The sequence below is a fragment of the Heterodontus francisci genome, chromosome 6 (assembly GCF_036365525.1).
Source record: "Heterodontus francisci isolate sHetFra1 chromosome 6, sHetFra1.hap1, whole genome shotgun sequence".
NCBI lineage: Eukaryota > Metazoa > Chordata > Chondrichthyes > Heterodontiformes > Heterodontidae > Heterodontus > Heterodontus francisci.
Window position 1 is genome coordinate 63,967,808 of NC_090376.1, and position 14,937 is coordinate 63,982,744.

Here is a 14,937-nt window from a genome sequence, read left to right on the forward strand (position 1 = left end):
CTCCACCATTGCTAGCCAAGCCTTCTGCTGCCTAGGCCCTAAACTCTGGATTTCCCTCCTTAAACCTCTACACCTCTCTACTCTCTCTCTTTTAATACGCTCCTTAACATCTACTTTATCTCTCCTAAATCTCCTTATGTGGCTCAGCATCAAATTTTTCTGATAATGTTCCTGTGAAGTGCCTTGGGACTAACCTAGAGTTAATGCTTTCCTGCTGCTGCTGACCCAAGTCTCAGAATTTCCTCAGCACTATATGTATACCTATTTCATTGTGGTGAAGGGTCCTATACAATATGGTATGCAATGTTATATCCACTTCAATATCCAAGTTCATTGGTGAAAGCTAACTGTTTACTCCATTAACTCATGTATTGAAGTCAAGGAAGTTGTTGTGGTACTTCAACCACACAGCATCCTGGGAGGGGATGTCAACCCTCTGGCATCCACATTTCCTTGTATTATAGCCTGCCTTCTAATAATAAATTTAAGAAGAGCACATAAAGTTGAATCCCAGGATATGACATTGGCACTCTAGTGGGTGGGGGAAGAAATGGAGGTATGTAGAGTGCCCAGTCAGTGGTAGCCAAGTGATTGAATCAGTGAGCTGTTGCCCTCTACATCACAATTACATAGGTGCGTGCATGGGATTTTAACTTTAATATCACAGAAGATGGATGATCAGGTTTCTCAACAATTAAATTGGAACATCCTGCACAATTGGCAGATTTCGAGAGGCCTTCCTAGGGGGTAATGCCTAGGGAGAGGAATCAGGGGTCCAGATACTGTTCATTTTGACTGATGTAACTTTCTTTCCTCCAGCTTTCACCAGCAATGTTTTGCACCTTTTTCAAAGGTGACACAGCAAGAGATCCTGACCAGCAGGTGTCTTCCTCCTCTAACTTCTTCTGGACTCTTCATTGTTCCTAAGATGTTGGTGCTGATAAACGTTTAGAATTCAGACCTTCCTCGCTACTGACTGTGGAGTCATCTTCCACCTCCTCCTCAGAAACTGACATGGTTTCAACCCCTGAAGAATCATTGGTGATTTAAGATATAGGTAAATCATCTGTGAAGATATGAGTATAAAAATGATTTGTGACTCATTCTTTTTTTTCCTAATAAAAAATAGATTTCATTAGATTGAACCTGAATGGGCTCCACCTGATCCGGAATGGGACCAGTGTCCTAGCAGAAAGGGTAAATAGGGAGATGGCAAAGGCTTTAAACTAGTAGGATGGTTGGAGGAGGGGCAGTTCAGGAAATGAAACAAACCTAAATATAAATGAAACAGGAAAGGAGAGCATAGGACAGACTAAACTAAGGGAGGACATAAATGACCCGAGAATAAATAGCATTATAGAAACAGGAGTATTAAAAGATAGTTAAAATAAAGTGAGAGGAACTGCTACTAAAAATGAGTTAAACTGTAGAGCAAGACACTCAATTCCATAATGAAACAAGGGGACTGGAGGCAATAATACATTGTGATGAACCAGACATAGTAGGGAATACTGAGGTATGGCTACACAAAAATTGGGAATGGGAATTAAACATTGCAAGGCATCACACATTTAGAAAAGATAGAGAGGAAAAAGGGGAGTTGAAGTAACTGTATTTATTAGAGACAACATAATGACAGTAGGAAAAACTGCACAGCCATCATTAAGACCGAAGTTGAATCCATGTGGATAGAGATAATAGATAATAAAGGATCAATCACACTAATAGGTGTAGTCTACAGACCACCCATTAGTGGAAGGATGGTGGAGAAAGAAATATGCAAACAAATTAGAGCAATGAGTAAAAAAAACATAGAATAATAATAAGAATTGAGCAGAAGAATTAGATAAAGGGAATGGGGATCCTATAATGTGTATAGGACTCCTTTCTAACCCAAGAAACACAACAAAGAAGGATTCACTACTGGATCTAGTAAAGGGAAATGAACCACAGCTGATAAATGAAGTAAAAATAGGGTAAGATCGAGGCAATAGTGACCATAATATAATATTCCTTAAGATAATAATTGAGAAGGATACAAACATGACAAAGACCAGGATGATAGATTGGTAAAAAGCTGATTTTGAGGACCTGGGAATAGAACTTGGCAAAATAGAAATGAACAACAATGTTGGCAAACATGATGTAGAACATTAGTGGGAAATATTTGAAATAGTGTTCAACAGAGTCCAGAAAAGGATATTCCACTAATAAACAAGAGCAAACTAAACACTCTGACATCATGGTTAAATAAAGACATAAGGAAATAATTGAAGAGCCATACACTAACTATGTGGACAGCAGGGGAGAGCATAACAAAGAAGAGTACACAAATATTAAGAGAGAAGAGAAGAAAATAGGAAGGCAAAAAGGAGTATTTAAATTAAATTATCAAGAAGCATAAAACAAAATAATAAAATATTCTGCAAAAATGAAAGACTAGTATTTATATGGCGCCTTTCATGACCACCAGACATTTCAAAACACTTTACAGCCAATGAAGTATTTTTGAAGTGTAATCACTGGTGTAATGTAGGAAACACAGCAGCTAATATGTGCGCAGCAAATTCCCACAAACAGCAATGTGATAATGACCAGATAATCTGTTTTTTTTTGTAATGTTGATTGAAGGATAAGTATCGGCCAGGACCCCAGGGATAACTCCCCTGCTCTTCTTCAAAATAGTGCCATGGGATCTTTTACATCCATACAAGCAGGCAGATGGAGCCTCAGCTTAACAGTTCATATGAAAGACAGCACCTCCGACAGTGCAAGCACATAAACAAAAAAAAGGATAAGATCTCAAGCAGTGATTATAAAAATGCCAGAAATATGAAATAATTAGTTTGCTTCAGAATTACTAGAGAGACAGATCAAGCGGATATGAGATCGAAAGATGAGATTAGAAATGATATAACTGGTTTTAAAATAAGAGTAGAAATATTAAATTATCTAATCAAACTCAACGAGTATAAAATCTCTAGTCTGGACAGCTTGCATTTTAAATGAATCTAAAGAAGAGATGCACATATTTAATAATTTGCCAGAGGACTGGCCATTAGCTAATGTTATACCTCTATTTAAGAAGGGATATAGAGCATATCTAGGGAACTATAGACCAGTCAGCTTCAGATGGGTGGGTACAGTAGTACATGTAATTTATCTAGATTTCCAAAAGAAATTTAATAAGGTGCTACATAATAAACTAATGAATAAGATCAGAGCATATGGAGTCAGGGGGCAGGTGGCAAAATGGATAAGTAGCTGGTTGCAAAACAGAAAGAGGAGAGTAGGGGTAAAGTGCTGCGATCCCTATTCTTCACAATTTATATTAACAATTTAGATTTTGGAATCAATAAAAACAATTTATATATTTGAAGATGACACCAAATTGGGAGGGACAGTCAATACTGATGACGACTGCAACAAATTACAAGAAGACATTAATGAATTTGCAGAATGTGCATATAATTGGCAAATTAATTTCAACACAGATAAGAAAAACAAGAAGACCATCTGTCACTTGAAAAATAAGGGCTGGATTTTGTAAGGGCTGTGGGGTTGGGAGCCGGTTCGGATGCAATTTAAAAATCATGGTCCCGGAGGTCGTCTTCAGAACCCGACACCTCTGGAACAGTCCTCAATTTTTAATGTGAGAGCAGTGGGGGAGGGAACGGGGAAGCCACTCTCCTCCAATTAAGGGGCCATTAAGCTCCTTTAGGAACTTGTTAAGGGGGTGAGGGGTCTGAACTGCAATTTTCAAAGAGGAATCTAGCGAGCCTAAACAGTCTAGTGCACAATAGTGCACAGCTGTTGGGCTCACAATGGGCAGGGGACTAACTTTGTTGTTTGAAGAAGAAATGTTTTCAGTCCACGGGGATCTTGCGCTGGACCCAACGTGGGACATTTTGTTTTTCATTTTAAAATGGCTGCCTCTTTCTGCTGGCTCTCTGAGGAACTGACTGCTCTCCTCGGCAAGGCAGAGACAGGCCACATCAAGGCTGCTGCATGCCTTTGCCTCTGGCGCCAGGCAGGCAGTTCCCACCTCCTGCAGACACTTGGCGCCACTAACTGGGCACCGAGCTTGCCTCCTTCCCAGTTGGGGCATTTACATTTGAAGATTGCATTGCATTGGCAGTGCAGCTGAGCCACGGGGTCCGAGAAAGCATCTGGGCGTCGGGTTCCTGACCCCGTTTCGAAAACCCAGCCCTAAGAATCTAAATGGGGTCGAAGAACAAAGGGATCTGGGGGTACAAATTCACAAATCAAAGAAAGTAGTGATGCGGGTTTGAAAGATCATTTAAAATAAGCAAACCAAAACACTAGGGTTTATTTCTAGAGGAGTAGAATTGAAAAGCAGACAAATTATGCTAAACTTGTATCGAATCTTGGTTAGACCACACTTGGAATCCTGTGTGCAGTTCTGGTTGCCATATTATAGAAAGGATAAAGATTTACAAGGATGCAATGCTCTATCTAACAGGAAAGGATGAACGGGCTAGGTCTCTTTTCTCTTGAAGAGAGAAGGTTGAGGGGCATCCTGATAAACATCTTCAAAATTATGAAAAGTTTTCATAGCATAGGCACAGAAAGAGCATTTCCACTTGTGGGGATGAGCAAAACTAAAGGTCATCAATATAAAGATAGTTACCAAGAAATCTGAAGAAACTTCTTAACCAAAATAGTGGTCAGAATGTGAAGCTTGCTACCATCGAAAGTGGTTGAGGCGAATAATATAGATGCATTTAATGAGATGCTAGATAAGCATATGAGGGAGAAGGGAATAGAGGGTTATGCTGATGGAGTTAGATGAGAAAGGATGGAAGGAGGCTTGAATGGAGCATAAATGCTAGCATGGACTGTTTGGGCCAAATGGCCTTTTTCTGTGCTATGTAACCTTCTATGTAACCTTTGTTTTCTGTTAAAATTTATGAACCGTGATTTTAATTTATTTGTATTTATTAACATTTTCATAAGTGTTGTATTAAGTGCTATTGATTATTATGCAGTGAATGGCATTGCATATAGATTGTACATTAAGTTATTCAGAATTATGAAGTCTGTTGTTTTGGGTGTTCTCTTTGTTGAAGGTAATGATGGTTGCCTTTTGTATGGGAATCTTTCTACTTGTAGTACTTCTCATTTCATTGTTAGCTGTGGGATAGCTTCAGTTCAGCTAGACTTTTAAGGTTATTTAACTTTTCGCCTGCATTTATCCATGGTTCAGTGGTAGTTTTACTCTGAGTCAGAAGGCTGTGGGTTCAAATCCCACTCCAGAGACTTGAGCACAAATTCTAGGCTGACACTTCAGTACAGTACTGAGCAAATGCTGTATTGTGAGAGGTGTCTTTTGGATGTCTTACTAAATTCCATACGGATGGATCATTGGTAAATATCCATGCCTGCATATTTACTGCCAAAAGTGCTACACAGGAGGATACCATGCCCCCCACCGCACAAAGATATATATAAAATTGGTTAATTGCGCTCATTAAATTGTACAATCTCCACTGCAACGTGTTTGGCAAACACTTGAATCACATAATGGAATTCGTGCCAATGTGTCACTGTGTTGTGAGGACATCATTATGTCCCTTGTGTGTGATGTCATCGTGACAACAATGATGCTCAGCTTTTCTGGCTCCTTTTCATCCTGGGAAATGATGGCAATATCCCTTTAAAAGAATGATGTTGCCACAGATTCCTTCTTTAAAATAAGATAAATTTGACTTGCTAACTTTAAACTTTTCTCACTGTGATGCTTCTCCGTTAATCAAATCTGTCCTTTATTTTATTTTTTTAGCTGGCTTTTTCACACTCCAGCTGTGCTGAATCCAAGAGGAGTTTGGTGCAGTTTGGACAATGAAAGCCAAGACCAAGCAGTGGAAGCAGCTAGTGCTGATTGGGATACTGGCATGGGCACTCGTCTTCTTGCTGCTGTTTACATATTTCACAGACTTCAAAACAGATGAGCGTCCAGCCAGCTCTTTCACATACAGTGAGACAAGAAGGCTCTTCCCCATACAGGGTAAACAGAGAATCATTATGGGGGCTTTCCCAAATCCAAAGATCTCAGCAAGTCACAGAGAAAATAACCTTTTCTTTGAGGATGATGAAGATTCTGTACATTCATTGCATTTAGATTCCTCGAATGATCAAAATCTAAAATGGACCCAAGAGGAGGATAATGGTGAACATAAAGTCAAGATAAGAGTGAAGAAGACAAGGGTGATCGATAAGATAGTTAAAATTATTACTAAGGATGGAAATACCTATGAGGAAACAATTATTCAAGATCGCAAAAGGAGAACAAAAAATAAGAAACAAGCTAGCTATCAAGTAGACCCATTACTCGAAAATCTAGATCCCATAGACCTAGAGGACTTGCAGTTTTCAAAATCCAGTTCCGTGCTTGCCAAATTGTGGAGAGGAAATATTTCATCGGGGATGTTGAATCCTCGGTTACAGAAAGCTATGAAAGACTATATGAATGAAAACAGGCATGGTGTCTATTTTCAAAGGGAAAGGGGAACTGAAAAGATGATTGGGGAAGAACTGCTCTGTGAGCTGAAAAGCAAAGTCAAAGTAAGAACCCTTGATGGGCAGGAGGCTCCATTTTCTACACCTGGATGGAAAAAACACATTCCCAAAATTCCTCTGAACAAGATCAGGATTAACACACAGGCCTTCAGAAATTGTGCTGTGGTCACATCTGCTGGTGCAATATTGAATTCCTCCCTTGGAGAAGAAATAGGTAGGAACAGAATTTTTGTCATTTAAAGTGAAGTTTGTGTTCTTGACTGGAATTTTTATCTACACAGCATTAGTTTCTGTATATAAAGAGCAAGCAGGCAACTTGAAAAATATCAAAGATGGTAAAAGTGAAAGAATCCCTTTTGAGATTTGTTTTAACCTTTTGTAAGGCAACATGACCTATCCTATGGTTACATCTGTGTGCTTCTCATGAAAACAAGTTTTATTGTCTTTCACTTTTTTCACTTTTAGGACTGGATTTTATGCAGGCGGCAGAGGTGTGGAGCCGGCCCAGAAAGGCGAGGGGAACCCCGCCTCAGCCATTCTGGGGGACCCCCGGCTGCATTTTACCTTGCTCAGGTAGTTAACTGCCCGGTGCCGGGGTCCTTAAAGGGACGGGGATCCCACCTCCAAGAGCTGCTGGCCAATCAGAGGGCCGGCAGCACAGCAGTCTCAGCAGCGCCACCAGGAGCAGTGGCCACTGCTGGTACTGCAGGAGGACCTGGACCAGGAGCAGCCATGGAGCCTCGGACTGCAGGTAAGAGGGGCAGGCTCACCAGGGTCAGTCAGGCAGGCCCTGGTGAGGGGTGGGGTTATGGTAGTAGTTGTGGGCAGGGAGGGACTTTTAGCGCAGGAGTGGCCCTCCGTGAGCCACTGATTGCCCAAACAGGACGGCACCCCACCCCCACCCCCCCCCCCAGCCCACAGTGAGGATGCTTGGTGTTAGTGGGTGACCTCCGCACGTGGCAGGGCTCCTATCAGCCACGTAAAATAACAGCAGCAGCGGGAAGAGACCTTTAAGTGTCGATTATTTGACTACTGGGCGGGAAGGCCAGCCATTCCTGCCCCTGACAAAATTGAATGGCATCAGGAAGACGATGGGCACTCCACCCCCCAACTTCCCTCGCTATTATGGGTCCCCACATCCCCCTGCCATCCCTAGACGGCTGATAAAATTCAGGCCTTAATTTCTGTTCTTCTGAATGTAGTGAGTCATACTGGGCTCCTTGGGTGGTGATCCTCCGGTATATCACTAAGCAACCATTCTGCTTGTTTGAGACTGGTGGTTATTTTTCAATGGGGTCACCATAGTTGATCCAATCCTATTTTCATCCAGTGGGCCTCTAACATACAGAACAGGAATCTTGGCCTATCAATTTCCTTTCCTTCCCAGGGGCAATCTTGAGGATCAACTGCAGTGCCCCCATTGCTAATCTAGCTAGGAATAACTAAGACAATGCTACAGATCAAACATGTGCTGCATTTTCTGATAGAGCCATTGGTGGAAGGGACTCACGAATGCAGGACTTTACTGTACTAAATTCTATGGGAATGTTCATGTAGACATATTATGTTTCTTGTTGACGTGGAATGAAATTTTGCAGTAATGTCTGTAAGGTTTGACTCTGAGAAACATGTATCCTCTGTATGTGCAGGCAACTCACAGCTCTGAAGGTGGGACAGTGGCGTAAAGCAGACTAATGCAAACTGATTTCCTTTTTAGCCCAGTGAAGATACAATTCAGTGTACCAACTGTATATGAAACAAAATTGCACTACTCGAGTTATCACCTTCTGCTGGCTGATGAGCGTGGCATTTCCAGCTACACCGGGGGTGAATGATAATGCTGGAGATAAAAGGGAAGACAAATAAATTAACAAAAAAATCATAACAAATTGGTTTAATTGCTTGGGAAATTTGCTTATTTTTCAGATTTCTACATTCATATAGTTATTCACTGTTAAAGTAATAAAAATATCCCATCCAGTTTCTTTTGTTCTGTTTAGTATTCAACTTCCCTGCCAATTACTTCCCTCCCATGGACCAGCTCATGCCCCCACACAGCTGTTTCATACACTTTATTCAGTTTAACCCACATGCAGATTGAAGAAAATTGCAGTTTTAAAAAAATGCATATCTGTAAACATTTTACTTGCTGTTTTTTTTATGATTGCAATCGATAGCAGCGAAGGTTAATCAGGCAAAAATTAAAGCATAAGTAAGCTATGGACAAAAGAAATGGTCAGTGGAGGAAGTGGATTACAGGATTCAGTAAGCAAAATAGCTTGCATTTATATAGTGCCTTTCATGATCTCAGAACATCCCAACGCACTTCAAAGTGTAGACATTGTTGTAATGAAGGAAAGGCAACAACCAATTTGTACACAGCAAGGTCTCTCAAACAGCATTGTGATAATAATCAGATATCAGATCATTTGTTTTGTTTAGTGATGTTGGTTAGGGGATAAATATTGGCCAGCACGTTGGGGAGAGCTCCCCTGTTCTTCAAAGTACATTCCCCACCTTTTATAGCAGGCACATTGGTATACGTGGTGGATGCTGCAACCAAGAAACCCATGGTTGTCACAGAGGTTTCCCTGTTTTTTGTGATTTCCTGGCACTTTCCTAGTTTCTTTTCTCCTACTAATTTGAGACATTCAGTAAGCCAGGAGATTCAACACTTCTTTGTCGCTATTTTATTTATTCTGGTTTTAAACTTTTCCAACTGCCCCTTAATCCATTTCGTATTCCTTTATCTCTTGCATTTCATTGCTTTATTGTTTAAAGAGCCACACTCACCCTTAATATTGGTTAAGACGTATAACAGTTTTTGTGTCCAGTATGGTGTCTGGTAGCTAGATTAGTTAGTGGCTCATTGATAAGTTAATATGACAGTGTAAATGTCTTGACAAGAAAAACCCAGTGGGATCTTTGTGCCTCAAAAGCTCTAGACAAACCAAGTCCAGTAAAGTTTCACTGAAAGTGAATTTGATGAAGCTTAAATAACATTCCACATAAACTCCTTGAGCTTTTCCTGCGAAATTAGACATTGGATTAGAGAAAGTATTACAAGAGGTTGATTTCACCAAGATCAATAGATTGTTTAAAGTGCAATAATTAATGACAGGTAAGCGAACTTTTATGAGTTGTGAACAGCTGTTGAACTGCTGAAAATAGATAGCCCGTTGAATATGGCGAAAGCAGCACCTTTGTAATTAATGCATCTGGTAATGGCAAATGGCATTATCTCCAGGGTGGCCACTGCTGGAGGCCAAGAATACGAGATACCAGACCCGGCAGAACAACAGCGCTGTGGCGCGGGGGGAAAGATATTGTTATGATCCTATAGTTTTTTTCTTTTCTGGGAAGTATGCTGTGTTCCTTTAAGGCTGTAAAAGGATCAGTACTGCTTTAAGAGCAAGCCAGCCTCAGAAGTAAGCAGGAGTGATAGAGAAGATGCATTTTGGTTGCTATTGGACACAACCCTACAGAGTGGAAGAACCAGCCAGCTTCAAATGTGCATCGTGGTTGCCCTGGATACAACAACTCAGAGACTGAGGTTAAATATACATTGTTGCCATTGACTGTTTGAAACTAGCTGAAAAACTGGCTTTTGACACACAATTAACAGATACACAGCTGTTCTGCCAGCATGTACTGAAGGAAATAAAGCTATCTCTCGGTTTATTTAAAGCCTATTTATTATACTCTCAGAATTCTGATTAGACAAGGCAGATTAATTTCTTAAAGGAAAATAACCAATCACTTTAACTACTGAACTGTAATTGCTGAATCCATCGCTGGAAGAAGAAGAGCATCACTTCAACTGCTGAACTAGACTACAGACTGTTCTACCATTGAAGAACCTTTTTTTTCCTATTGGACGGCTGTGAGGACTTCAAGCAACCTTGGACTGTTCCACATTGGAAAATTTCATTTTGGCAGGAGCGTAAATCTGCAAGGACACTTTTTTTTCCATTTTAAATGCTGTTTATATCCTAGCAGTGCTTAAGAATTTAGTTTTTCTAATTAAACAGTTAATTTGTTGATCCAAAGACACCTGGTTTGGTTCGCCTCATTCGGGGGGGGGGGGGGGGTGGCGGTTAATAGATGGTTTCATTCAGCTATGGTTTTCTTTAATTTGGAAAGTTTAAAGTGATATGTTAGGCAATCTGTAGAGGGACGGGCCTGAATCAACAGTGTGTTTCTCCCACCACAATCAGAATCATATATTTTGATTGGGGCTTTGTCTTGAGTGGTCGGTCATAATAAATTAATTGGAGGCTCACTCGTGGGTTGGATCATATTAATTACTCATCTCTGGGATAATATATTTAAATTGGGGTCTTGTGTCTGGCATCACATTTATTGCTCTCGCATCTGGGATCATAGCAATTGGAAACTCGATTGTTGGGATCTAAATCTAACACCAATTATAAAGAAATTAAAAGAACCAGGTCTCTTGTATAATAAGGTACAGTCCATACCATTGTAATGGCATTAGTGGTAGCTGCAGAGTTTTTGGGAAAGCAGAATGTTTCCCTGAGTGACTTGATAACTTTAACTAATAACAAATAAAAAGAATTGGCAGTGAAATTGGGGTTGGAATTGAAATTAGGTGTCAAAAAAGCAGAGATAATTGAAATAATAGCCGAACATCTGGAATTAGTTAAAGAAGATGATGATGATGAAGGGAACTATGAGGAACAAGAAGGTAGTAGATCCGAGAGCGATGCAGTGGAATTGGCTAGGATTCAGTTAGAATCAGCAGATACATTAGGGACATTTAAGCGACTCTTGGATAGGTACATGGATGATAGTCGAATGAAGGGTATGTAGGTAGTTTGATCTTAGAGTAGGTTAAAGGCTCGGCACAACATCTTGGGCCAAAGGGCCTGTACTGTGCTGTAATGTTCTATGTTCTAAATAAAAAAAACTTGAGGCTGAAAAGGAATTAAGAAAACTTGAATTGGAAAAAGAGGAAAGGGAAAAAGAAAAAGCAATAGCAATAAGAAAACTTGAACAAGAGAAAGAAACAGCAATAGCATTGTAAAGACTTAAGCTTGAATTCTAGAAAGAGGAAAGGGAGAAAGAGAGGGGATTTAAGTTAAAAGAGATGGAACTAAGACAAAAGGGTAGTCTTGAATCGGAAAATTCAGGTCAGGAAGAATCTGAATTTAGATCAGGACCCAGCAAAAAATTGTTTAGATTTATATAGGTTCTACCTAAGTTCGAGGAAAGGGATGTAGAGGCATTTTTCATAGCTTTTGAAAAAGTAGTCAAACAAATGAAATGGCCGATAAAAAGCTGGACACTGCTTATGCAGGGCAGTTTGGTAGGCAGAGCTCATGGAGTTTATGCCATGCTTCCCGAAGAGGCTTCTGCACATTATGAGATGGCAAAAAAAGGCTATTCTTGCTGCGTATGAGTTAGTCCCAGAAGCTTACCATCAGAAATTTAGGAATTTACAGAGATTGGCTGGGTGGACATATTTTGAAATGGAGAGGGTGAAGCAAATTACTTTTGACCATTGGATACGGGCATTGAAGATAGAAACTACATATGAGAACCTTCGAGAATTGATGTAGATAACCTGAAAGTTTTGAAAGCTAGACAAGCAGCAGAAATTGCTGATGATTTTGAGCTTGTGAATAAGCCAACCTATTTTGTCCGTCACCCCCATAAACCCGCGAAGGATAGAAAGTGGGAGAGTAAAAGCAAGGCAAGTAGCCGGGGACACGAAGGAACAGCTGGGAAATCCCCAGGATCTCCTCCTCAGGTCAGAAAGGAAGGTGCTGAGGGTAGAAGTGAGGTTCGCAAGCCAAAGTGTTATCATTGCAACAAAACGGGTCATCTTCGTTCAGAGTGCTGGAAATTGCGAGGTAAACCCATAGAACTTGGGGTATGCAAAGCTAGTGCAGAGGAAAAGACTCTGACTGAAAGTATGGCAGACCAGGCTACAGCTTTAACAACAGCTATGAAATCAGATACTAAAACTAAAAGGAGTGTAGAGGTTAAGAATAAAATACCTGAGAGTTATAATGAATTTCTGTCAAGGGGAGAGTAACTCCATATCCTGTAAGTGAGGCAGGAAAACCTATCATTATACTCAGGGACACTGGAGCAACCCAAACACTCATGCTGGGGAAAGATATAACATTTCCACCAGAGAGCACCTTGAACGCTAAAGCTTTAGTTAATGGAATTGGCGGGGAGTATATACCTGTACCTTTGTATAAAGTATGCCTAGAGAGTGACTTAATATCTGGGATAGTAACTGCAGGTGTTGTCCACAGTTTTTCAGTGAAGGGAATTGATCTACTCCTAGGAAATGATTTGGCAGAATCAGAAGTATCAGCTTCTGCTATAGTTACAGAGGAACCAAGTGAAATTAAGGAAACGGGGCAATTACAGGAACAGGTTCCAGGAATATTTCCTGCGTGTATAGTTACCCGAGCAATGGCTAAACAGGATCCATTATTGGAGGTAAAAGGGGCACCACAAATAGATAGCCAAGTATCTGAAACCTTATTTGGGGATTTAGATAATCCAAATGAGATGTTTAATAGATTGTCTATCATTGCAGCACAGCAAGCTGATCCGGAGATATATCGAATAGCACAGAAGCTGAGGCGAAAGGAGTTCCGGAAGGCTATTACATTGCAAATAGGGTTTTGAGGAGAAAATGGAAACGGCCTCATAGACCTGCCGACGAAGACTGGGCAGTTGTTGAATAGATAGTGGTACCACCTAAATATCGACAAGGGTTATTAAGGTTAGCACACGGCATTCCTTTTGCAGGACCTAGGGGAATTCAGAAGACCAAATCACACATAAGCAAACATTATTACTGACCAGGTCTTGCAAAGGATATAAGACAATTTTGTAGGACATGCCATACCTGTGAAATGGTGGGAAAACCACAACCTACCATAAAACCAGGCAATGAAGTATTAGTGTTGTTACCATTACAGGGAGAATGATTAAAAGCACGGTTCAGTGGCCCATATAGAATGATCAAAAGAGTGGGTAAGGTAGATTACTTGATTGACACCCCTGATCGCCAGAAGAAGAACCGATTGTGTCACATCTATATGCTCAAAACAATATTACTGCAGAGAGGAGGATAAGCTAATACAAGTATGTCAGGTAATCGGGACTGTTGAAAAGGAAAATGATAGTGAGGATGAGGCAGAAGCAGGCCTAGGAAGTTCTCAGATTGAACCTCCAACTATCAGATTAGCAAATACAGAATGGCTAGGAAAATCAGACAATATGCTTTTACACTTAGAGGCAAAAAGGCGTGAAGACCTAACCAGGGTTTTCACAATGTTTAAAAAGTTTGTAGGGTTAAGCCAGGATGTACAACCTTAGCCACACATGATGTGGGTATAGGGGGATCCATTCCTTTAAAACAACATCCTTGTCACTTAGGTCCAGACAGACAGGCCCAAATGGAAGCAGAGGTACAATGCATGGTGAAGAGCAGCTTAGTTGAACCACGGCACAGTGGCGCAGTGGTTAGCACCGCTGCCTCACAGCTCCAGCGACCCGGGTTCAATTCTGGGCGCTGCCTGTGTGGAGTTTGCAAGTTCTCCCTGTGTCTGCGTGGGTTTCCTCCGGGTGCTCCGGTTTCCTCCCACAAGCCAAAAGACTTGCAGGTTGGTAGGTAAATTGGCCATTATAAATTGCCCCTAGTATAGGTAGGTGGTAGGGAAATATAGGGACAGTGTAGGATTAGTATAAATGGGTGGTTGATGGTCGGCGCAGACTCGGTGGGCCGAAGGGCCTGTTTCAGTGCTGTATCTCTAAACTAAACTAAACTAGTCAGGACAGCCTGAACTCGTAGGTAGTCTTGATGCCTAAACCTGGTGGGACGGCTCAAACTTGCATAGACTCTAGAAAACTAACTGCGGTAAGGAAGGCGGACTCCTATCCAAATTCTTATTTAAAGGACTTTATGGACAGAGTGGTCAACACAATGTGTCTTAAAGAGAGAGATGTTGGAGGGATACTGTCAAATTCCTTTGACACCCCGGGGTAAGGAAAAGTCAGCTTCTGTTACACCGGATAGGGTTTTCCAGTGTCAAAGGATGCCACATAGGTTAATGGGTACTCAAGAAACTTCTCAGAGAATATTGAACCAAGTAGTGGTCGCTGTTCCTAGCTGTACAGTTCACTTGGCTAAGGTGATGGACAATAGGGACACTTGAAAGGAAAATATGAAACAACTGGAAGACTATGCTTGGAAATTTGAAATGGGTTAATTGGGACAACCTTTTTGCAAATTTAAAGCTGAAAATGTCCTGGTGGAACGTGTTGCTGTAGTCCTAATATTTTTGAAGAGTGTATACCTGTAAATGCGGGGAAAAAAATGTGCTGGCATATTTTTTCAATTTGTAT

At 40.8% G+C, this 14,937-nt stretch overlaps 1 protein-coding gene across 1 annotated transcript in view; it reads left to right on the plus strand.

Annotated features, from left to right (window-relative positions):
• The first annotated feature begins 5,862 nt into the window (after positions 1–5,862).
• LOC137371348 (beta-galactoside alpha-2,6-sialyltransferase 2-like) overlaps positions 5,863–14,937 on the plus strand; it is an 84,079-nt gene continuing 75,004 nt past the window's right edge. The window contains exon 1 of the mRNA XM_068033804.1: positions 5,863–6,754. Coding sequence (XP_067889905.1) covers positions 5,863–6,754 — 892 coding nt within the window. The remainder of the gene's footprint in view (positions 6,755–14,937) is intronic.